This window comes from Hippocampus bargibanti, linkage group LG06 (genome assembly GCF_051943395.1).
Source record: "Hippocampus bargibanti isolate YZ-2025 linkage group LG06, ASM5194339v1, whole genome shotgun sequence".
In the NCBI taxonomy this organism is placed as follows: domain Eukaryota; kingdom Metazoa; phylum Chordata; class Actinopteri; order Syngnathiformes; family Syngnathidae; genus Hippocampus; species Hippocampus bargibanti.
The window spans coordinates 10083015-10108414 of NC_142739.1; the positions used below are offsets into that span (position 1 = coordinate 10083015).

General features: G+C 42.6%; 1 protein-coding gene and 13 non-coding genes across 14 annotated transcripts in view; 1 reads left to right on the forward strand and 13 right to left on the reverse strand.

Annotated features, from left to right (window-relative positions):
- creb5b (cAMP responsive element binding protein 5b) overlaps nt 1-25400 on the forward strand; it is a 95694-nt gene that overhangs the window by 30932 nt on the left and 39362 nt on the right. Inside the window, exons 6-7 of the mRNA XM_088998694.1 lie at nt 16812-16938; nt 21819-21929. Coding sequence (XP_088854820.1) covers nt 16812-16938; nt 21819-21929 — 238 coding nt within the window. The remainder of the gene's footprint in view (nt 1-16811; nt 16939-21818; nt 21930-25400) is intronic.
- Nucleotides 2588-2661, reverse strand: trnak-uuu (transfer RNA lysine (anticodon UUU)). Its single transcript has one exon. It is a non-coding gene; the product is annotated as a tRNA-Lys (tRNA).
- On the reverse strand, nt 3260-3332 carry trnak-uuu (transfer RNA lysine (anticodon UUU)). The gene has a single exon. It is a non-coding gene; the product is annotated as a tRNA-Lys (tRNA).
- trnak-uuu (transfer RNA lysine (anticodon UUU)) lies at nt 3647-3720 on the reverse strand. The gene has a single exon. It is a non-coding gene; the product is annotated as a tRNA-Lys (tRNA).
- trnak-uuu (transfer RNA lysine (anticodon UUU)) lies at nt 4423-4496 on the reverse strand. The gene has a single exon. It is a non-coding gene; the product is annotated as a tRNA-Lys (tRNA).
- Nucleotides 4813-4885, reverse strand: trnak-uuu (transfer RNA lysine (anticodon UUU)). Its single transcript has one exon. It is a non-coding gene; the product is annotated as a tRNA-Lys (tRNA).
- On the reverse strand, nt 5198-5270 carry trnak-uuu (transfer RNA lysine (anticodon UUU)). Its single transcript has one exon. It is a non-coding gene; the product is annotated as a tRNA-Lys (tRNA).
- On the reverse strand, nt 5586-5658 carry trnak-uuu (transfer RNA lysine (anticodon UUU)). Its single transcript has one exon. It is a non-coding gene; the product is annotated as a tRNA-Lys (tRNA).
- On the reverse strand, nt 5972-6044 carry trnak-uuu (transfer RNA lysine (anticodon UUU)). Its single transcript has one exon. It is a non-coding gene; the product is annotated as a tRNA-Lys (tRNA).
- Nucleotides 6360-6432, reverse strand: trnak-uuu (transfer RNA lysine (anticodon UUU)). Its single transcript has one exon. It is a non-coding gene; the product is annotated as a tRNA-Lys (tRNA).
- trnak-uuu (transfer RNA lysine (anticodon UUU)) lies at nt 7136-7208 on the reverse strand. The gene has a single exon. It is a non-coding gene; the product is annotated as a tRNA-Lys (tRNA).
- trnak-uuu (transfer RNA lysine (anticodon UUU)) lies at nt 7570-7643 on the reverse strand. Its single transcript has one exon. It is a non-coding gene; the product is annotated as a tRNA-Lys (tRNA).
- Nucleotides 8345-8417, reverse strand: trnak-uuu (transfer RNA lysine (anticodon UUU)). The gene has a single exon. It is a non-coding gene; the product is annotated as a tRNA-Lys (tRNA).
- Nucleotides 8719-8791, reverse strand: trnak-uuu (transfer RNA lysine (anticodon UUU)). The gene has a single exon. It is a non-coding gene; the product is annotated as a tRNA-Lys (tRNA).

Sequence of the window (25400 nt, forward strand, 5' to 3'; positions counted from 1 at the left end):
ACTGTCCCGCATGTAGAATAAATACATTGGGCAGTCGCGCTGTTACCTGTGTGTGCTGAGTGCTGCCATCTAGAGCACAGGTGTTATAGTCAAGGCCCGGGTGCCAAATCTGGCCCGACACATCATTTTATTCAGCAAAAGCAAATCAAACTGGCTTGCTCAAGTCCAAACACACATTTCAAATTGTCCCATGTAAAAAAAACAATAATAGTCTTTATTTTTTACTTCAAATTTGACGAGTTATTCATTATTTTTTTTTGCACGCTCTGAATATAATATAATATAATTTTTTTGTGTTCCATCAAGTATGAGTATGTTTTAAAATTTTCTAAAATGGCGTTAGTCAACAAAAAAACAATACATTCTGTTCAACTGTTAGTTAGTGTGAAAAAAAGTGAAGTGAAAATGTATTTCAATTTCAAATATCAATTTACTTTTGATATGATCAAATGAACCAAAACACGAGCTTATGATAGCTAGACATTAAACAAAAAAAGCAAATGTAAAACACAAAATGCCTCACTGGAATGTATTTAAATTAATCGCTTTTATATGAAAAGTACGTCGGCCAAGGTAGGCCCCCTTACATTTTTAATACTCCCCACACCGTCTCTTTCCGAGCTATTTCATTTCTACGCACCCGTCTGGTTAACAGGCACCTGCTGCTTCTTGAGTGACCGAGGTCAAGACAGGAGTTTTTTTCGCTGTTCATTTTAAGCGTTTGTCTTTATTCTTCGACCTTCAGCTCAGCATGAAACTCTGCCCCTTTTTATTGTTTTACTCTTAGAACTGTTTTACGTTGTAGTTTTATAGCCTGTTTGATTTTTATCTGAGGACATCGCCTTGTTTTTAGCTGTGATTGTTTTTAAAGTAGTTTAAAAATAATGTTCGTCCACCTTATTGGTTTAAAGTCAGTTTTTTGACAGGTGAATCAAATAATGGTCTTTGCAACCGAGACAGGTAGTCACCTCGTGAGTTGGTGGCTGCTGACCATAGTTGCGAGACCGGCTGTGGCTTGATAGTACTTCACATGTAAGGTGCACCTGTGTATAAGGTGCAGGGTTTTTTTTGGGAGAAAATGTAGAATTTTAGCTTGAGGCACTTGCATCGAGTAAAGGTTTTGCCTGAACAGGGACTTGAACCCTAGACCGTCAGATTAAAAGTCTCTACCAACTGAGCTATCCAGGCTCCTCTTTGAGTTTTGGGCTCTATAAGAATTTATTGTCTTGTTACTGCACTTCATCTCCCAAATGCCCTTGACTTACACGGATCGCGAATCTCGTCAACAAGTTTGAGTGTTTGACGGGTTAATCAAATGTTGGACTTTAGAACCGAGACATGTAGTCAACTCCTCAGTTGGTGGCTGCTGACAGTAGTTGCGAGACCAGCTGTGGCTTGATAGTACTCCACAGGTAAGGCGTACCTGTGTATGAGGTGCAGGGTCATCTTTTGGAGAAAATGAAAGAAAATGAAATGAAATGAAATGAAATGAAATGAAAATGAAAGATTTAGCCTTAGCGTAAAATACGGTAATTATTATATGGAAAAGATGGCAACTCATATGTACAGTACCCAGCTCACAAAACAGAACACCCAGATATGTATGACGAATGCCTGAGCCACCTGCGTTTAGTAAGGTATAGGCCTGCCCAGGAAAGTGAAACCTGGATCCTCAGATTAAAAGTCTGATGCTCTACCAACTGAGCCTTCCAGGCTCCTCGTTGACTTTAGGACTGTATAAGAATAGGTTGTCTTTTTACAGCTGTGGCTTGATAGTACTCCACATATAAGGCTCACCTGTGTATAAAGTGCAGGGTCATCTTTTGGAGAAAATGAAGGATTCACGCTTGAGCAATTTGCGTTTAGTACCTGAACAGGGATTTGAATCCTGGACCCTCAGATTAAAAGTCTGACACTCTACCAACTGAGCTATCCATGCCCATCTTTGAGTTACGGGTTTAAGAAAAATATATCGTCTTTTTACTGCACTGCATTCCCAAATGCCCTTGATCTACACGGATCGCGAATCTCGTCAACAAGTTTGAGTGTTTGACGCGTGAATCAAATGTAGTTGCGAGACCAGCTGTGGCTTGGTAGTACTCCACAGATAAGGTGCACCTGTGTACCATATTCAAGGTCATTTTTTTTTTGAGAAAATTCTGGATTTTGGCTTGAGCCACATTGGTCTAGTAAAGGCTCTGCCTGAACAGGGACTTGAATCCTGGACCCTCAGATTAAAAGTCTGATGCTCTACCAACACAGCTATGCAGGGTCCTGTTTGAGTCTTGGGCTGTATAAGAATATAGTGTCTTTTTACTGCACTGCATCTAACAAATGCCCTCGATTTACAGGGATCGCTAATCTCGTCAACGAGTTTGAGTATTTGACAGGTGAGTCAAACGTTGGACTTTGCAACCGAGACAGGTAGTCAACTCGTGAGTTGGTGGCTGCTGACAGTAGTTGCGAGACCGGCTGTGGCTTGATAGTACTTCACATATAAGGTGCACCTGTGTATAAAGGTGGAGGGTCTTTCTTTGGGAGAAAATGTAGGATTTTGGCTTGAGGTTCTTGCATCGAGTAAACGTTCCACCTGAACAGGGACTTGAACCCTGGACCCTCAGATTAAAAGTCTGATGCTCTACCAAATTGAGCTATCCAGGCTCCTCTTTGACATCTGGGCTCTATAAGAATTTATTGTCTTGTTACTGCACTTCATCTCCCAAAATGCCCTTGATTTACACGGATCGCTATTCTCGTCAACAAGTTTGAGTGTTTGACGGGTTAATCAAATGTTGGACTTTGGACCTGAGACAGGTAGTCGACTCCTGAGTTGGTGGCTGCTGACAGTAGTTGCGAGACCAGCTGTGGCTTGATAGTACTCCACAGATAAGGCGTACCTGTGTATGAGGTGCAGGGTCATCTTTTGGAGAAAATGAAAGATTTTGGGTGCGCCTTAGCGTAAAATACGGTAATTATTACAGTAAAGTCTCGTTATATCGATATTCAAGGGAGTCCGAAAAAATATCGATATAACCGGGACTATCGATATATCCGACCCTGTTTGCATGTAATTTTCTCCGTGCGTGCATAGAAATAGTATCGATATAACCGGGACTATCGATATAATCGATATCGATATAACGAGACTTTACTGTATATGGAAAAGATGGCAACTCATATGTACAGTACCCAGCTCACAAAACAGAACACCCAGATATGTATGACGAATGCCTGAGCCACCTGCGTTTAGTAAGGTATAGGCCTGCACAGGGACTTGAACCCTGGACCCTCAGATTAAAAGTCTGACGCTCGACCAACTGAGCTATCCAGGCCAACTTTAAACTGCGGGCTTTATAAGAATACATTGTCTTTTTACTGCAATGCATCTTCCAAATGCGCTTGATTTACACGGATCGTGAATCTCGTCAACAAGTTTGAGTGTTTGAGGCGTGAATCAAATGTTAGATTTAGCAAACGAGACAGTTAGTCAACTTCTGAGTTGGTGGCCGCTGACAGTCGTTGCGATACCGGTTGTGGCTTGATAGTACTTCACATATAAGATGCACCTGTGTATGAGGTACAGGGTCAATTTTTTGGGAGAAAATGTAGGATTTTGGCTAGGGCCACTTGAGTCTAGTAAAGGCTCTGCCTGAACAGGGACTTGAACCCTGGACCCTCAGATTAAAAGTCTGATGCTCTACCAAATTGAGCTATCCAGGCTCCTCTTTGACATCTGGGCTCTATAAGAATTTATTGTCTTGTTACTGCACTTCATCTCCCAAAATGCCCTTGATTTACACGGATCGCTATTCTCGTCAACAAGTTTGAGTGTTTGACGGGCGAATAAAATGTTGGATTTAGCAAACTAGACAGTTAGTCAACTTCTGAGTTGGGGGCCGCTGACAGTAGTTGCGAGACCAGCTGTGGCTTGATAGTACTCCACAGGTAAGGCACACCTGTGTATGAGGTGCAGGGTCCTTTTTTTTGAGAAGATGGAGGATTTTGGCTTGAGCCACTTGCGCCTAAGTAAAGGCTCCATCTGAAAAGGGACTTGAACACTGGACCCTCAGATTAAAAGTCTGATGCTCTCCCAACTGAGCTATCCAGGCTCCGGTTTGAGTTCTGGGCTCTATAAGAATTTAATGTCTTGTTACTGCACTTCATCGCCCAACTGCCCTTGACTTACACGGATCGAGAATCTCGTCAACAAGTTTGAGTGTTTGACTGGTTAATCAAATGTTGGATTTTGCAACCGAGACAGGTCGTCAACTCCTGAGTTGGTGGCAGCTAACAATAGTTGCGAGACCGACTGTGGATTGATAGTACTCCACAGGTAAGGCGCACCAGTGTATGAGGTGCAGGGTCCTTTTTTTGAGAAAATGTAGGATTTTGGCTTGAGCCACTTGCGTCTAGTAAAGGCTCTGCCTGAACAGGGACTTGAACCCTGGACCCTCAGATTAAAAGTCTGATGCTCTACCAAACTGAGCTATCCAGGCTCTTCTTTGACTTCTGGGCTCTATAAGAATTTATTGTCTTGTTACTGCACTTCATCTCCCAAAATGCCCTTGATTTACACGGATCGCTATTCTCGTCAACAAGTTTGAGTGTTTGACGGGCGAATAAAATGTTGGATTTAGCAAACGAGACAGTTCGTCAACTTCTGAGTTGGTGGCCGCTGACAGTAGTTGCGAGACCAGCTGTGGCTTGATAGTACTCCACAGGTAAGGCACACCTGTGTATGAGGTGCAGGGTCCTTTTTTTTGAGAAGATGGAGGATTTTGGCTTGAGCCACTTGCGCCGAAGTAAAGCCTCTGCCTGAACAGGGACCTAAACCCTGGACCCTCAGATTAAAAGTCTGACACTCTACCAATTGAGCTATCCAGGCCGACTTTAAGCTGTGGGCTTTATTAGAATACATTGTCTTTTTACTGCAATGCATCTCCCAAATGCCCTTGATTTACACGGATCGTGAATCTCGTCAACAAGTTTGAGTGTTTGAGGCGTGAATCAAACGTTGGATTTTGCAACCGAGAAAGGTCGTCAACTCGTGAGTTGGTGGCTGCTGACCATAGTTGCGAGACCGACTGTGGCTTGATTGTACTTCACATATAAGGTGCACCTGCGTATAAGGTGCAGGGTCTTTTTTTTGAGAAAATGTAGGATTTTGACTTGAGCCACTTGCATCTGGTAAAGGTTCCACCTGAACAGGGACTTGAACCCTGGACCCTCAGATTAAAAGTCTGATGCTCTACCAACTGAGCTATCCAGGCTCCTCTTTGAGCTTGGGGCTATATAAGAATATATTGTCTTTTTACTGCACTTCATCTCCCAAATGCCCTTCATTTACACGGATCGCTATTCTCCTCAACAAGTTTGAGTGTTTGACGGGCGAATAAAATGTTGGATTTAGCAAACGAGACAGTTAGTCAACTTCTGAGTTAGTGGCCGCTGACAGTAGTTGCAATACCGGTTGAGGCTTGATAGTACTTCACATATAAGATGCACCTGTGTATGTGGTACAGGGTCAATTTTTTGGGAGAAAATGTAGGATTTTGGCTAGGGCCACTTGAGTCTAGTAAATGCTCCGCCTGAACAGGGACTTGAACACTGGACCCTCAGATTAAAAGTCTGACACTCTACCAATTGAGCTATCCAGGCCGACTTTAAGCTGTGGGCTTTATTAGAATACATTGTCTTTTTACTGCAATGCATCTCCCAAATGCCCTTGATTTACACGGATCGTGAATCTCGTCAACAAGTTTGAGTGTTTGAGGCGTGAATCAAACGTTGGATTTTGCAACCGAGAAAGGTCGTCAACTCGTGAGTTGGTGGCTGCTGACCATAGTTGCGAGACCGACTGTGGCTTGATTGTACTTCACATATAAGGTGCACCTGCGTATAAGGTGCAGGGTCTTTTTTTTTGAGAAAATGTAGGATTTTGACTTGAGCCACTTGCATCTGGTAAAGGTTCCACCTGAACAGGGACTTGAACCCTGGACCCTCAGATTAAAAGTCTGATGCTCTACCAACTGAGCTATCCAGGCTCCTCTTTGAGCTCGGGCCTATATAAGAATATATTGTCTTTTTACTGCACTTCATCTCCCAAATGCCCTTCATTTACACGGATCGCTATTCTCCTCAACAAGTTTGAGTGTTTGACGGGCGAATAAAATGTTGGATTTAGCAAACGAGACAGTTAGTCAACTTCTGAGTTAGTGGCCGCTGACAGTAGTTGCAATACCGGTTGAGGCTTGATAGTACTTCACATATAAGATGCACCTGTGTATGTGGTACAGGGTCAATTTTTTGGGAGAAAATGTAGGATTTTGGCTAGGGCCACTTGAGTCTAGTAAATGCTCCGCCTGAACAGGGACTTGAACACTGGACCCTCAGATTAAAAGTCTGATGCTCTACCAACTGAGCTATCCAGGCTCCTCTTTGAGCTCGGGGCTATATAAGAATATATTGTCTTTTTATTGCAATGCATCTCCCAAATGCCCTTGATTTACACGGATAGCGAATCTCGTCAACAAGTTTCAGTGTTTGAGGCGTGAATCAAATGTTGGATTTTGCAACCGAGACAGGTAGTCAACTCGTGAGTTGGTGGCTGCTGACCATAGTTGCGAGACCGTCTGTGGCTTGATAGTACTTCACATATAAGGTGCACCTGCGTATAAGGTGCAGGGTCTTTTTTTTTGAGAAAATGTAGGATTTTGACTTGAGCCACTAGCATCTGGTAAAGGTTCCGCCTGAACAGGAACTTGAGCCCCGGACCCTCAGATTGAAAGTCTAACGCTCCACCAACTGACCTATCCAGGCTCCTCTTTGAGTTTTGGACTGTATGAGAATATATTGTCTTTTTACTGCACTTCATCTCCCAAATGCCCTTCATTTACACGGATCGCTATTCTCGTCAACAAATTTGAGTGTTTGACGGGCGAATAAAATGTTGGATTTAGCAAACGAGACAGTTAGTCAACTTCTGAGTTGGTGGCCGCTGACAGTCGTTGCGATACCGTTTGTGGGTTGATAGTACTTCACATATAAGATGCACCTGTGTCGTAGGTACAGGGTCAATTTTTTTGGGAGAAAATATAGGATTTTGGCTAGGGCCACTTGAGTCTAGTAAAGGCTCCGCCTGAACAGGGACTTGAACACTGGACCCTCAGATTAAAAGTCTGATGCTCTCCCAACTGAGCTATCCAGGCTCCGGTTTGAGTTCTGTGCTCTATAAGAATTTAATGTCTTGTTATTGCACTTCATCGCCCAACTGCCCTTGACTTACACGGATCGAGAATCTCGTCAACAAGTTTGAGTGTTTGACTGGTTAATCAAATGTTGGACTTTGGAACCGAGACAGGTCGTCAACTCCTGAGTTTGTGGCTGCTGACAGTCGTTGCGAGACCAGCTTTTGCTTGATAGTACTCCACAGGTAAGGCGCACCTATGTGTGAGGTGCAGGGTCCTTTTTTTGAGAAAATGTAAGATTTTGGCTTGAGCCACTTGCGTCCAGTAAAGGCTCTGCCTGAACAGGGACTTGAACCCTGGACCCTCAAATTAGCAAAGGCTCTGCCTGAACAGGGACTTGAACCCTGGACCCTCAGATTAAAAGTCTGATGCTCTACCAAACTGAGCTATCCAGGCTCTTCTTGACTTCTGGGCTCTATAAGAATTTATTGTCTTTTTACTGCACTGCATCTCTCAAATGGCCTTGATTTACACGGATTGCGAATCTCGTCAACAAGTTTGAGTGTTTGAGGCGTGAATCAAATGATGGATTTTGCAACCGAGACAGGTCGTCAACTCCTGAGTTGGTGGCAGCTAACAGTAGTTGCGAGACCGACTGTGGCTTGATAGTTCTTCACATATAAAGTGCACCTCTGTATAAAGGTGAAGGGTCTTTTTTTAGGAGAAAATATGGGATTTTGGCTTGAGCCACTTGCATCGAGTAAAGGTTCCTCCTGAACAAGGATTTGAACATTGGACCCTCAGATTAAAAATCTGATGCTCTACCAACTGAGCTATCCAGGGTCCTGTTTGAGCTCTGGGCTCTATAAGAATTTATTGTCTTGTTATTGCACTTCATCTCCCTACTGCCCTTTACTTACACGGATCGCGAATCTCGTCAACAAGTTTGAGTGTTTGACGGGTTAATCAAATGTTGGACTTTGGAACCGAGACATGTCGTCAACTCCTTAGTTGGTGGCTGCTGACAGTAGTTGCGAGACCAGCTGTGGTTTGATAGTACTCCACAGGTAAGGTGCCCCTGTGTATGAGGTGCAGGGTCCCTTTTTTTGAGAAAATGTAGGATTTTGGCTTGAGCCACATGGGTCTAGTAAAGGCTCTGCCTGAACAGGGACTTGAACCCTGGACCCTCAGATTAAAAGTCTGACGCTCTACCAACTGAGCTAACCAGGCCTATTTTAAGATGCGGGCTTTATAAGAATATATTGTCTTTTTACTGCACTGCATCTCCCAAATGCCCTTGATTTACACGGATCGCGAATTTCGTCAACAAGTTTTAGTGTTTGACGCGTGAATCAAATGTCGGATTTTGTAACCGAGACAGGTAGTCAACTCCAGACTTGGTGGCAGCTAACAGTAGTTGCGAGACCGACTGTGGCTTGATAGTAGTTCACATATAAGGTGCACCTGCGTATAAAGTGCAGGGTCTTTTTTTGGGGTATAGGCTTGAGTGACATGGGTCTAGGGAAGGCTCTGCCTGAACAGGGATTTGAACCCTGAACCCTCAGATTAAAAGTTTGATGCTCTACCAACTGAGCTATCCAGGCTCCTTTTTGACCTCTGCGCTCTATAAGAATATATTGTCTTTTTACTGCACTGCATCTCCCAAATGCCCTTGACTTACACGGATCGTGAATCTCGTCAACAAGTTTGAGTGTTTGAAGGGTTAATCAAATGTTGGACTTTGGACCTGAGACAGGTAGTCGACTCCTGAGTTGGTGGCTGCTGACAGTAGTTGCGAGACCAGCTGTGGCTTGATAGTACTCCACAGGTAAGGCGTACCTGTGTATGAGGTGCAGGGTCATCTTTTGGAGAAAACGGTAATTATTATATGGAAAAGATGGCAACTCATGTGTACAGTACCCAGCTCGCAAAACCGAACACCCAGATATGAATGACGAATGCCTGAGCCACCTGCGTTTAGTAAGGTCTGGGCCCTCAGATTAAAAGTCTGATGCTCTACCAACTGAGCTATCCACGGTCCTCTATGAGTTATGGTCTCTTTAAGAATTTATTGTCATTTTACTGCACTTCATCTCCCAAATGCCCTTGACTTACACGGATCGCGAATCTCGTCAAGAGGTATGAGTGTTTGACGGGTTAATCAAATGTTGGACTTTTCAACCTAGACAGGTAGACAGGTAGTCAACTACTGAGTTGGTGGCTGCTGACAGTAGTTTCGATACCAGTTGTGGCTTGATAGTACTTCACATATAAGGCGCACCAGTGTATAAGGTGCAATGTCATCTTTTGGAGAAAATCAAAGATTTTGGGTGCACCTTCGCGTAAAATACGGTAATTATTATATGGAAAAGATGGCAACTCATGTGTACAGTACCCAGCTCGCAAAACAGAACAGCCAGATACAAATGACAAACGCCTGAGCCACTTGCGTATAGTAAGGTATCATCCTCAAGAGGAACTTGAACCCTGGATCCTCAGATTAAAAGTCTGATGCTCTACCAATTTGGCCATCCAGGCTCTGCATTGACTTTAGGCCTGTATAAGACTATGTTTTTACTGCACGTCATCTCAATGCCCTTGATTTACACGGATCGACCATCTCGTCAACAAGGTTTAGTGTTTGATGGGTGAATCAAATGTTGGACTTTGCAACCGAGACAGGGAGTCAACTACTGAGTTGATGGCTGCGGACAGTAGTTGCGATACCGCAAAAACACGCAGGCTGATATTTTTAGTCAAATTCAAAACACCAATAAAAATGACTTAAAATGTCCAAAATCTTGCCACAAATCAGCTCGAAACTGGGGATTTTCAGAAAGTCCCGCCCCCAGTTCGTGACGTCACGCCAAGTCGTCTTGCCTTGCTCAAGAAACAAAACAATGGGCTCACGTAGTTGTTGTGTGTTGTTACTCATCCAGTTATTAATATGATTCAAATAGTTCTGAAGAGGAAAGCATAAATGTTTGCAATCGATTGAAGTAATCCTCCCATATCAATTCGAGTCTATGACAGCAATGTAGTGTCCCAGAAAATCCAGGCTCCTCGTTGACTGTTGAGCTGTATAATATGTTGTCTTTTTACTGCACTTTATCTCTCAAATGCCCCTGACTTACATGGATCGCTCATCTCGTCAACAAGGTTGAGTGTTGGACTGACAGGTTGGACTTTGCAACCGAGACAGGTAGGCAACCCCCGAGTCGGTGGTTGCTGACAGTAGTTGGGAGACCTGTTGTTGCTCAATATTACTTCACATATAAGGCGCACCTGCGTATAAGGCGCAGGGCCATCTTCTGAAGAAAATCAAGGCTTTTGGGTGCGCCGGTAGTTTATGTTTACCTTGTGGCCCCATTCACAACAGCGGACACATTTAAAAACTCAAGTGTGCTTTCGGTGGCAGAAAAAATGAGTAAGCCTTATGTGAGGGATTTTTTTGGGTTCCATCAAGCAAACTGCTCTTTCCTTTGTATTGTATTACAGTAAAGTCTCGTTATATCGATATCGGATATATCGATAGTCCCGGTTATATCGATACTATTTCTATGCACGCACGGAGAAAATTACATGCAAACAGGGTCGGATATATCGATAGTCCCGGTTATAGCGATATTTTTTCGGACTCACTTGAATATCGATATAACGAGACTTTACTGTATATATTATTGCATTCTGTGTGTACGCTGCGCTCGAAAAACGGGATTTTGAGGAAAACAGTGGGAGCTCGTTTCACCTTTGTATTATAATAGTACATTTAATTTCTAAGCGCCTTTCAAAACTCTCAAGGTCACTTTACAAATACGTTTTTCTGTGGATGAGCAACGGCAGCCACATGCGCCTGCGTTCACTCAACCTGAAATTACTCAAATAAAAGTTAGTTACCCAGCTAATATATAACTAATAGCTAGCTAGCTAGATAGGTAGCTAATAGATAGAAAATAAATAGCTATCTAGCTAGATAGCTAATAGATAGCAACACGAACCAGCATTCACTCAACCCGGTAATAGATAGCTAATAGATAGCAATTAGCTCGATCTAGTGCTAAAAAAGGTAAACCGCAATGCTCAACAAATGTAGCACGCCGTACCAAACACAATTGAAGTCTGACTGCTTGGGTGGAAATAATAATCCCCAGCTTCATTTTCACAGAGATGCTGAAAATTAATAACAGTTGCTTCTCGCCCACAACTTGACACTTCAGTCTTGCAGTTCTGGTGTTTTTTTTCCGCACACTATGTTGGAGCTTTTATAATACATCCTCGGGCCAGGTTGACTATGTCACCTTATTCAATGTCTGCATAGTTTTATACAGAGCGCATCAAAGGGAAAAAAAATAAAAGGGACTTGAACAGGCAGTGTCAAAAAAGCTCTTGAAGCAATGCCAGGAGCCATCAGGTTGCTTTGAGTTATGTGGAAAAAAAAAGTTTAATTGTTGCCAGTACGTTCCTCTCATTCAGTGGCAAGATGAATTTATAGAGATGCTTTCATATTTCTTCTCGAACGAGAGACAAATCCTTGGTGTCCTCATGGTGCCACATCACATCTCGTAAAATGATTGAGCAACAGTCCGCTAATTCAGAACAGACCATCATTCATCAGTTTCCACTTTGCTTTGTCTTTGCCTCATCGTGAGTCTCCCCGAAATACGGACAGCGCCATCCCAGATCCATCGCGTCCTTCCTCGCAGCGTAGCGCCATCCCGGCATCCATGCCTCCGCTCGCTAGCTAATAAAAGTCAGCCTGTGTCTTAACCCATTAGCGCAGATTTATTTGATCAGATTCGTTTTATTTCCTCAGCCCAAACCCCATGGCACTCTCCTCCCACCAGTGATTAAAGGCAGTAAATCAGGGGCAGGTCCTGTGTAGTGTTTACTCGGAGAGCCAGGCAGCTGCAAGCTGTTTGAGGCTCTTGTTTCTCCCTCTGTTTACTTTGGTTTCCATGGTAACTGCACCACCGTCTCCCAAGCGTCTGGAGCTTGGCCCTGGGATGTTTTGGTTACGTTTGAAAGTTTTTAGCTGCTGTGTCTACCCCGTGCCGGAGTTTGGTGACTTCACCCCGGCACGGGGCGAGTGCATCGATGCTGGATGTTGGAGGGAAAGGGAGGGGGGGGTGGATCGGGTGGGAGCAGAAAGGAGTCAATGAGGGAGGGACCAAATATCGGGGTAGGCAGGCACAGGGTGGGGGGAGGGCGAAAAGCCAAAAGCATGACCTCATTGCTGGAGTCGACTAAGAGAGGGAAGGATATGAGTCAGTGGACCTGTGCCTCGCTCTGTCTTTCTCTCACCCCCCTCTTTCTTTTTTGGAGTGCATCCAAGGCCCTTCTGTCTAAGTCTATGGTACTCCAGTCCGAGCTGGGATTGTGCAAACACACTGTGTTTATACCGGTGTCCACTAACAAGCTAATCTGGATGGTCCTGAGCCGAAATGGACCACACCAAACCGGAGACAATCTACTTTTTGTAGCTATAAAGACATATCGTCCATATTAATAAAGACAACAGGATTAAAAGATAATATCCACGTAAGAAGGTCTCACAGTGATGTCATGGCGGACTAAAGGTGGATGAAGTCTTTGTAGTTCTGTCGTGGGGATTGGGACGCAAAAGAGCTGCTGTGAGAGCCCAGCACTCAGTAATGCGAGAGTGCCGGGTCAGGACCGTGGCGTGTCTACCTGCTCTCCCCAGCGACTCACACACACACACACGCACACGTACACACACACGCACACACAAACAAACATGCAGAAAAACGCACACAAATAACATTTTAATAATACTGTATTCTACTGTGAGATAATAAGGCATTTATAAGGCAATTGTTTTATAAAGAAAATTATGAACATCTCTTTGTATGGAACCTGTAAAACAACTGAAATAATGGTGGTTGCCCAACTGCAAAAAAAAAAAAAAAAAACGCACTTAGGGTGAGTGGACTTTTAATAGTCACTGTAAGTATAAATACAGTTGAGTATACGGTATGTATAAAGTATTTAAATCATTCAGAATTTTATTCGGGAATTGATCGAGCACCATTCCCGAATTTGTTCGGGTTTTGTTTTTTTTTCTTGCTTGGGTGCCGACAAAGCGCTGGCCATAGCCTTTGGCAATGTTTTTTCTTTTCCACAAGGGTCCAGCATTTCTCTTTTTTCCATGTTAGCGCTTTGTTCCAGCGTGAGCTGACGTAAAATAAACCAATATGTATGTATTGCTTTGTATTTTGGACAGCCGCCCTCATTTCAAGCTCATATAACTACAGACCCATATAATTTAGGAATTAACACTTTTTTCAGATTAAAGAAGAGAGTCTACGGTTTCTAACGCTGCATTGAATGTTTATGTAGTCCTTAAACTCAATATTCTGTGGGTCCTGGAATTCAAGTGACAATGACAAAAACCCTGACACTGGAGTGGACACATTTTTGCACTTCTGGCAGTGAATAAGTTAATCAGTAACATTTTACTTTGATTCTCTCTTAAAGTGGAACTTCGAAAGATTAATTATAAATACCCCAAACATAAAATGATGAAAAAATAAAAACACGCTTCAATGTTTACCTGAACTTTACTTACTACATTTTATTACATTACTGCCAATCAGCAAGTTCGCCTATAAGTTTTCTTTCAGTCAGACATTTAATTTTGTTCAATTTCATTTCCTTGCTATTTTATTTTACATCTGACAATTTGACATTTTGGTTCGGATTTTAGAAAGCATCATGGAATTTCACAAGTTTAATTTGCTTTAGCGGGACGAATAAAATGTGACAGGGCAGATTTCTTTGACACCTGTGGCCTACAGCAACGTTTGAAAGGAAAATAACCCATATGATTGATTATAGTGCCACTGTCCATTATCTCAGTTGCTTTTCATATCAGAGTTAAATTAAAATTTGAGTGAGTGTAAACAGAAACACTTTCTTTCGCATAACTAAAAATTGCACTTTTCCTTTTAATACTTTCCATTTTGTATTTGAGACGTTGTTGTTTTAAAGGTGCGCCTGACAAGGCATGGTTTGCAATGTTTGAAAATCCAACAAAACAATTGCAAAATCAACAGTTTATTTCTGCCGCCGCCTTATTTTTCCACGCGCTTGACAGCTGGTGGAGGGAAACCGCGTTGAAGCAGTTCGCCGCCGCCACACTACGTCGCTCATTGTATTTTCATGACTTTTCCCATGTGGAAATGTTTGGCTACGCAGCGCTGCTCAGGTGTCATTCGTGCTGTTAAATGAGTGTGATTGTGATAAATTGTTATGTTAGACTGAAATGACACTCAGTCGGGATGGTAATCGTGGCGTGTGTACGGAGCAATCCAAAATGTCTGCAGGCTAAATGCACATATTTAGGTTTGGAAAAATATGGCTATTTATTCAGGTGTGGGATCATTTGCCCTGCCGTTGCAACCCCCCACCCCCTCACTCACACACAGATGACGGTCCTGCTTGCACACGACCTTGCCAATATAATAATAATGCTATGATGTGGTCAATTGATTACATGAACCTGCTCAACACAGTTAACTTAAATCCCCCTCGTTTGCACTTATTCGTAAATGCCTTTGGATATTGACCTGCACTTTATTGATGAGTGAGAGGTATGATTCATCCTGATGACACTGATGACTTATGGATTGCTTAAATATAGGTATTACCGTATTTTCCGGTGTAGAAGGCACACAAAAAAACCCTTCATTTTCTGCATCTGATACGTGAAATAATAATGAGCCGCAATGGGTCTCGCAACTACTCAGCAGCCCAGCCTGTACTGTAGCGGCTCATAATGTGGTGTGCCTTATATTTAGAAAACTTTTATATATTTATTTATACATCCATTTTCTGCCTCTTATCTGAGGTCAGGTCGCGGGGGCAACAGCTTCAGTAGGGAAGCCCAGACTTCCCTCTCCCTATCCACTTCTTCCAGCTCTTCCTGGAGGATCCCAAGGCGTTCCCAGGCCAGCTGGGTGACGTAGTCGCTCCAGTGTGTCCTGGGTCGTCCCTGGGGTCTTCTGCCAGTGGGACATGCCCGGAACACTTCACCAGGGAGGCGTCCAGGAGGCATCCTAATCAGATGCCCGAGTCACCTCAACTGGCTCCGCTTAACGTGGAGGAGTAGCGGCTGCACTTTGGGCCCCTCTCGGCTGACCGAGCTTCTCACCTTATCTCTAAGAGAGAGCCCGGACACCCTACTAAGAAACTCATTTCGGCCGCTTGTATCCGGGATCTATTATATATTAATATATTTGGAAACATTTTTTCATTGAAGGTGTGCCCTCTATTCCACTGCGCCTTATATATGGAAAAAGTTTGAAAATACATTCACTGGGGCTGCACCTAATACTCTGGTGCACCTTATATAATAGAAAATACAGTATTTCAATAATTACGGTTGTGAAAGCTGCTCTCATACGCAATGCATTAGAAGGCGATGAAGAATACTACTGTGTTTCAACTTCTCGTTTATGTTTGGATCGCTCTAAACCTGAGCTAGCTACTGTGATCGGAAACCTGTCTATTGTTGAAACGGAGCCAGAGAGCTCCTCTATTTAAAAAGGCTCACCGCATTGTCTGTGAGAATGTTCCCATGCGCCTCGCTGTTTGTGAATGGGAATCGCATTGCTGTAATCTCTTGCTTTCACTGTGATAAATATGTTGACTTTATCATCTGTCATTGAACATAAAGTGGTGGATGTTTAAAGCGCGTCCATAATCCATCCCCTGATACTTCAACTTTTGCGGCCTGACTTCCCGATCATGACATCGCACGTCCAAAACAGGGACTCGCTGGAGAAAAGCTTGCTTTGAAAATGATTAATAGAAGAGCAATTACTCAAAGAGGGAAGTATGATACTCTGCGGTTTATAACCGCGCTTTTTGTAACAGCTTTATGCTGAGGTTTGAGAAGCGTTCCATAATAATGTGACAAATGTTTTGGAAAATTCATTTGCTCTCGGTTATAAATTATTTCTTCTTTAGTGGTTTTGAATTGTGTGTGATGAAGTGCGCTTTCTTTACGTTTTTGAAAAAGACATTTGTCCGCTGTGCGACCGTCACCACTTTTTAAAACTAGCAGCCTGCATCGACCCTTTATTCTTGAGGAACGTGACAATCAATAGCTCTTTGGCAGCCTCATTGCAGTAGTTATAACGTTCACAAAGCTATCAAGCACTTTGACTAAAATTATTATCCTATAACCTCGGCATTTAATCTTAAACTGTCATCGCAGGGTTTGTTTTTTTTCACCTTGAAACCATTCTTAAACATTGTTATTGTTGTTTTATATACAGTATCTTTCATGGGCATTTTTTGCAGTGCCACTGTGCTGTATGAGTTTCATGCATATGGCCAAACCCTCTTAGCACTCTACGCTCGCACAAACAAAAAAGTGCCTTAGCTTAATTTCTGGAAAACGAAACAGATTGTCATGAAATCATAAGAACTTGTTTAGCTGGTTAGGACATTTTATTATCATAAAAAAAGTATGTTTGCAAATGATGCATATTTTTGCATCATTAAAGTTCTGTGGCAATGTTCTTTGGGACTTTGCATGTTGGATTTATTGATTTGACCTGGAAGACTCTGACAATTACAGTACTTTGTGTCTCTTCTCAGGCCCGTCCCTGGCTCTCTGTCCTCACTGTTGCACCTACGAAACAGACAGAGACAGCCTCTGCCAGCCTCCATGGCTGGAACGCTGCCAGACCCCAGCATGCCAGGCTCCTCTGCTGTGTTGCTGCCCGTGAGTACACAATGGAGTACAAAACGCATACACTCAGTCAATCGTACACGCGCACACACACACACACACACACACACACACACACACACACACACACACACACACACACACGCACACACACACACACACACACACACACACACACACACACACACACACACACACACACACACACACACACACACACACACACACACACACACACACACACACACACACACACACACACACACACACACACACACACACACACACACACACACTAGTTCACTCACATATGGTGGTTTTATACACTGCATTGTGCAGAGTCATGGCTATCTCCGCACTCTGTCACCATGAAATTGATCAAGCGTAAGCTATTGAGAAATACGGTTCTTGCAGAACAGAGAAAATCTATATCTGAGTGGCCGATATAAATTTGATTGAAATGGTGCCAAAAGAGATTCCGTTTGTTTGTCCGTCCGTTGGCATACAAATGTTTATCATGTAACTCCTAAGGCAGTAAAAACTGTCCTGACTCTACAGTTGTACATAGATCATCACAGATTATATGTGAATTAACTACTGTCAGCTCCATTTCGCCCCTGTAAAAGTACAGTAATTCTTTGCTACTTCACGGTTCGATTATGGCGGTTTTGATGCACCGCTGTTTTTTTTGTCCAGGAAAAAAACATCTTCAGAAAAAAAATGCTGAATGACTCAGGGGTTTTGTACATGGCTGTAGCTTGATTGGTTCCCAGCGCTGATGTCACCCAGTAACAGGATATCTCACGATGGCCAAACCCAACTTTGTGGATTTTTGTCTATCGCGGGTGGTCCCCAATAATCACGAAAAACAAGGGCATACTGTAGTGCTAACCCCAGCCTCTACCATAGTGCCTTATAATGTGGTGTGCCTTGTATTTGGAAAACTTTATTATTTTTTTTTATATAGTATAGTTGGAAAACTTTTTTCATTCATTTAAGGTGCGCCTTATAGTCCGATGCGCCTTATAATGTATATGGAAAAAGTTAGAAAATACACAATTTATTCGGGGTGCGCCTTAGACACCAGAAAATATGGTACTGTACTCTACAAATATTGTGCTAGCCAACCAGAACAGAGACCCCTATTCCATGAGTACCATTTCCAGTTCTGTGGTCATAATCACATATTTCCTCTTTGCTGACATGGATACACCTCCGTAGTCTCATTTTAAAAAGACACACATGTGCAGATACATACATACACAGCGATATAAAATATGATCTGCTAATCTGATCTACAAAACTGCGGGAACAGCATTTGGTTGGAGTTACACAGTGGCTAGTAATTCCTTAACCATGATTACTACTTCTACAACTTTTATCTCATGTCCAACGTGGCCCATTTGTCATCGCTTATCGTACCATCTGCAGTCTGGGTTTCATGAAAACAAATGCAAACATATACCAACGTTTACCAAGACACTCGTAATAAAAACAGTAGCTAATTTAGTAAAAATATTTACAATTGTGACTGCCCGAAGACAGCTGAGATCGGCTCAAGCACGGCCACGACACGTGTGAGGATAAGCAAATTAGAAGATGGATGGAGACCGTGTTCGAACACATTTGGGAAAGACAAAGACTGAGGTTGAGAGTTTGATTTTCAAACTCTCTCCATAATGAAAACAACCCCCGCCCCTTCAATTCCAACTCCTTGTTGAAAGAAGGAAAGTTGTGACAGCTGTAAAGGGAGACTAACTCCATACTTTCTTTTGTCGTCACTTCCTTTATGGCCTAGTGTCCCAATACTTTTATCCATTCGTGGCATGTTCACATTGTAACATAAGACAGCTCATGTTTATGGTACGAGGAGAAAAAAAGAAGCTCTCATGTTTATTAAATTAAGAGTTAAGCCATTTTTAGGAAGATTGACGGTTCAGGAAAGGGGTGCGGGTTAGGGTGATATTTTTACACAAAACACACTTAGTGCAATTAAGGCAGTGTGTCAGGTTCGAGTCCACCTTTCACTGAAGTTGAAGGGGGTGGGGGGTCCTGTATGGTGGGGGGTTGCTTTTCCCCTCGGAGGCCACCGCAGCACTAACACCACCACTCAGAGTTAACGGCTGTGAAGTTGCAGCAGCTCGCGTGTGCATATTTATGCATGCACGCACTCTCACAAAGGCACCTTCTTTCCTGGATGTACACTCACCGGTCGCAGCCCCGTTTCTTGCTCAGCTGATTTCCACGCTCGACCAATCTGAGAGGCACCATTTTGTGGCAGGTGATTCTCATGTATATGTTCAGTAGTGTCTTTACTCATGAAATTAATTGGTTCTGGAAGAAATTTCTGAACTAGAAAATGTTGTAAGTCAAGACAAGTTTTCCATGTAAATACCCTATTTCGTTCCACGTACCCGTCAAAATTTCGAAAAAATGTTTCCTAATTCTTAAAAATGCATTAAATGGTATAGCAAATGCATGTTCCAATTAAATGATTGCATAATAAATGAGAGCTGTGCATCATGTACAAAACAAAGAATCAAGTAACAATTAAAAATTGTCTGTGTAAGCTCTCAGTCGTCCAGGAGTGGTCCATCGATGAGAAGGTTACTTCAGCCGTCATCTGTACTTCTTTGAAGGTGTCAAACGTTTCGCTTCTTATCCAAAGTGGCTTCGTCAGCGAACTAAAATTTTCTTCTGCACCTAAAAGCTAGCAACCACTCATTTGAAGACAATGAGGTTAAAATCTCAGCGAATGAAAGTAGATGGTTTGGAAGGGGAGTAAAAGAAGCTACAGTAAAGTCTCGTTATATCGATATCGGATATATCGATAGTCCCGGTTATATCGATACTATTTCTATGCACGCACGGAGAAAATTACATGCAAACAGGGTCGGATATATCGATAGTCCCGGTTATATCGATATTTTTTCGGACTCCCTTGAATATCGATATAACGAGACTTTACTGTATTTTCATAAAACAGTCACTAAATATTCACAAAATAAATTGCCACGGTGGGGTGAGGTTTTATTTGGATCATTTGTATAACAGACTGCTTAGGCAACATAGGCTTAGTTATGCTGATGAGGTGATACCAGAGCAAATGGGGCAATCAGGCCAGTCGTAGACCCCATATTCAGGCAGGACAATAGAAGTAATCAGTCGGAACAATAGAAGTAATCAGTGTAGCCTCAGGGAATAGTCCTCTGCTCCCCCCAACCAGAGAGCAGAGACCTATCATAGCAGAGTCTGGCATCACCACATCTAGACAGTAGGGATATACCATATACAGTAAAGTCTCGTTATATCGATATTCAAGGGAGTCCGAAAAAATATCGATATAACCGGGACTATCGATATATCCCACCCTGTTTGCATGTAATTTTCTCCGTGCGTGCATAGAAATAGTATCGATATAACCGGGATTATCGATATATCCGATATCGATATAACGAGACTTTACTGTATATAGGGTCAAAACTACCAGCAAATTTTAGTTCGCTGACGGAGCCTCTTGGATAAGAAGCGAACCGTCTGACACCTTCAAAGAAGTACAGATGACGACTGAAGAAACCTTCTCATCAATAAAAAATTGTGTTCATGTCACTTTTAACTGTGTCCTAATTGTTTTTTGCCCTCTCTAATTCAAGTTCTCTCTCCGAAGTGTTTGTTTGGTAAAAAAAAAAATAAGAAAAAAAACAGGCAAAGGACACTTGATCTTGTCGGCTTTTAACAATCCATGGAAAATATCCAAGGCAAACTTTAGCATAGTGATCAATCGCCCCATGTTTCTGGGTGATTCACATTTTCGTAAAACTATAGAAACACCCAAATGATGAGTACGCTGCACACATAGACTCCGAGCCAATGGGAGGCCACAATAATGCTCGGTAATAGCCAATGGCAGATAAGCTATAAATATGTTGCGTTCAGGAAACTTTACTAAGGTAACAATAATAAATATAGTTTTAATAATAATATTTTGTTTTTTCAGTTGTTGTTTTGACTTCAAGATGGCGCCGCGAAAGTGGCTGCCTTCACAGCAGGTCCTATTGTGTTTTTAATAATAATAATAATAATAATAATAATAATAATAATAATAATAATAATAATAATAATAATAATAATAATAATAATACATTTCATTTATAAGCGCCTTTCAGAACTCTCAAGGTCACTTTACAGTTACAGGATCCGTTTTTCTGTGGGTGAGAATACATTAAATTTTAAGCACCTTTCAAAGCTCTCAAGGACACTTTACAGTCACAGACAAGCACTATAATAAGTACTATAATAAATAAAATATAATCACAAATACAATGCAATAAATAATAAAATACAATTATAAATAGAAACAAGAGAGAGAGCTACACCGAAAATGCTTCTTTTCTTTTCCTCTTACCTTCATCACTTTGCTGCTGTGAAATGTAAATTTCTCCACTGTAGTATCAGCTTCAACTGTATTTTTATATTTCATATCTTGAAATTTCTTTTGTAACAAGAGACAAGATTTTCCCTGTTGATGCGTTTAATTACTTGAAAATTCCATACAAAGAGATGTTCATAAGTAGAGGTACCAGTGTATGGCTAACTCACGTCAATGCAATTTCTCAAGACATGAGCCGCCTAAGGTTTGGTGCCTGAGTGCGACAGTCACTCGCCACACAACCATTCGTACACGTGCCACATGTTTTAGCGGCTTCCTGTGTTAAGTCTCTCCATATATGCTTCCTGCTTTGGGTCAGCTCCTGTTATCGTTACACAAAGCTGTGCTGAGGATAGCCTGTCATGTGAAATCCCACTCTTGTTGTCTCTCATCTCATTCTTATCTCTCACTTTTTTTGTTTTCAATGCTCGTTTTGGCAAAACATTCCGGATATATTGACTCACTTTTGCCGTTGTGTTGTCAGATGGAGAGACAAATGTCGATGAGTGCCAACATGATGGCTATGCAAAGTCCCGCCCACAACAGTCCCTGTTCCTCCGCGCACATTCCCTCCATGCACTCAGAGGCCAAACTGGTGAGTACTGCATATGCATACATACACATTTATGAGCGCACACACTTACCGTGTGGCAGTTTTTCTTTTCCACTGGGTTCTGCCAAACATGGCCTCGCTCTTTTAGGCCTTTGTGGATTTCATCATTTGGTGTGTAATCAAAGCTGCGTCTCAACCTGCCAGCACAGTGCCCGGTGCCGGAATAAAAGGCTCTTTATGTAGAGCACAGCATGTAGAGCACAGCTGCCCATTCTCGGCCCATTCTCTGCCTGATGTATATCTTAATGTACAGAACATATTCCTTGGCTCCTGCAACTTGTTCACGCTACTTTCACACAAGCAGGCAAACTCGCATGATGTCATATTTTATCTGGGGAGCAGTTCGGAATGAGACAAAGTCGAGAGTTGCACATGTCGAAATATTGTAATTGATCTGCATGCCGTTTACACGTGGTATTTCTTAAAAGTGTTGCTGGCATGCCCTAGTTAATCAAAACCTATATCATCGATATTTAAAATAACACCCCCTTCCAATGGACGGGGGGTTTCCCGTCAGGGAAAAAAAATAGTTGTAACCGTAGTTATCTCAGTTCATACATCCTATCACATTAGAATACAGTCAAACCTCGGTTTTTGAACCACTCAGTTCTTGACCAATTTGTTTTTTGACCAAAAGTTTTTTTTTATGCCTCGGTTTATAACCAAAAACCAGTCCTCGACCAAACTGAGCGCACCTGAATGCACCACTCAACTATCCTCCGCTTCTTTATAATAATAATAATAATAATAATAATAATAATAATAATAATAATAATAATAATAATAATAATAATAATAATAATAATAATAATAATCTTCTTCTTTTCCTTTCGGCTTTCCCCCTCAGGGGTCGCCACAGCGAATCAATGTCCTCCATCTATCCCGTTTTGTGCATCCTCTTCTCTCACACCACCTACCTTCATGTCCTCCCTGACCACATCCATAAACCTCCTCTTCGGTCTTCCTCTCGGTCTCCTGCCTGGCAGTTCAAGGCTCAGCATCCTTCTCCCGATATAGTCACTCTCTCTCCTCTAGACATGTCCAAACCATCTCAGTCTTGCCTCTCTGACTTTCTCTCCAAAGCCTCTAATATGAGTTGTCCCTCTAATGTACTCATTCCTGATCCTATGCAATCTGGTCTCTCCCAACGAAAACCTCAACATCTTCAGCTCTGCTACCTCCAGCTCTGCTTCCTGTCTTTTCTTCAGTGGCACTGTCTCCAGTCCAAACATCATGGCTGGTCTCACCACTGTTTTATACACTTTTCCTTTCATCCTAGCTGAAACCCTTCTATCACACATCACACCTGACATTTTTCTCCAGCCGCTCCAGCCTGCCTGGACACGCTTCTTCACCTCTTTTCCACACTCTCCATTGCTCTGGACAGTTGACCCCAAGTACTTAAAATCCTCCACCTTCTTTATCTCTTTTCCCTGTATCATCACGCTTGCACTTGGATCCCTCTCATTCACACACATATATTCCATCTTGCTGCGACTGATCTTCATTCCTCTCCTTTCCAGGGCATATCTCCACATCTCAATTTTCTCCGCCAGCTGTTCCCTGTTCTCGCTACAGAGCACAATGTCATCTGAAAACATCATGGTCCAAGGAGATTCTTGTCTAACATCGTCAACCTGTCCATCACCATAGCAAACAAGAAGGGGCTCAGAGCTGACCCCTGGTGGAGTCCCACCTCCACCTTGAATTCCTCAGGCATACCGACAGCACACCTCACAACTGTCTTACAGTCATAATACATGTCTTGCACCGCTCTGACATGCTTTTCCGTCACTCCAGACTTCCTCATGCAATGCCACAGCTCTTCTCTGGGCACCCTGTCATACGCTTTCTCCAGATCTACAAAGACACAATGCAATTCCTTCTGACCTTCTCTGTACGTCAGCATTCTTAAAGAAAACACTGCATCTGTCGTACTCTTTTTTGGCATGAAGCCATACTGCTGCTCACAAATGTTCACTTCTGCTCTTAGTCTAGCTTCAACTACTCTTTCCCAGAGTTTCATTGTATGGCTCATCAACTTTATTCCTCTGTAGTTAGTACAACTCTGCACATCTACTTTGTTCTTAAAAATAGGCACGAGTACACTTCGTCTCCATTCTTCAGGCATCTGTTCACCATCTAAGATCTTGTTGAATAACCCAGTCAGGAACACCACCTCCACCTCTCCAAGACACTTCCATACCCCGATTGGTAAATCATCAGGCCCGAGTGCCTTTCCCCCTTCATCCTCTTCAGCGCCCTCCTCACTTCATCCTTGCTAATGTTTGCTACGTCTTGGTCCACAACAGTCACGTCTTCTACTCTTTGTTCCTTCTCATTTTCCTCATTCATCAATTCTTCAAAGTACTCTTTCCATCTTGCCATCACACTACTGGTTAATGGCAATGGAGAGTGTTAATACATTGCCATCTCTATCCTTAATCACCTGAACCTGCTGAGGGTCCTTATCATCTTCGTCTCTCTGTCTCGCCAGCCTGTAAAGGTCAGTCTCACCTTCCTCTCCGTGTACTGCTGTCTACTCTCGTCCGTCCTCTCAGTGTCCCACTTCTTCTTTGCTCACCTCCTTCTCTGTATTCACTCCTGCGCCTCCCCATTCCACCACCAAGTCTCCTTATCTAACTTTCTTCCACTCGATACACCAAGTACTTTCCGACCTGTGTCTCTGATTATGTTCGCTATAGTTTGCCAGTCATCTGGAAGGACCTCTTGCCCACTCAGTGCTTGTCTTACCTCCTTCCAAAATGTCATGCAACACTCTTCCTTTTTCAACTTCCACCATTTTGTCCTCATTTCAGCCTTTGGTTTCTTCATCTTACTCACTGCCAGAGTCATCCTACACACCACCAACCTATGCTGTCTGGCTACACTCTCACCAACCACTACTTTGCAGTCACTGATTTCCTTTAGATGGCGCCGTTGACACAAAATATAGTCTACCTGTGTACTTCTGCCTCCACTCTTATAGGTCACCCTATGTTCCTGTCTCTTCTGAAAGAAAGTATTCACAATAGCCATTTCCATTCTCTTAGCAAAGTCAACCACCATCTGTCCTTCAGCGTTCCTCATCTGGAGTCCAAACCTGCCCACCACCTCCTCATCATCTTTGTTTCCTGCGCCAACATGTCCATTAAAGTGTCCACCAATTACAACCCTCTCACTTCTCGGGATGTTCTGTATGACTTCATCAAAGTCCAACTAAAATTTCTCCTTCTCCGCCAGCTCACATCCTACTTGTGGGGCATACCTACAAACAACATTGAACATCACACCTTCAATTTCAGACTCATCATTTTGTTGTTTTGTTTTTCTACTTTCATTCCTCTCATCACTTTGCTGCTGTGAAATGTAAATTTCTCCACTGTGAGACTAATAAAGGCAAATCCAATCCAATCCAATCCAATCCAATCATTCTATCTGATACTCATTTTA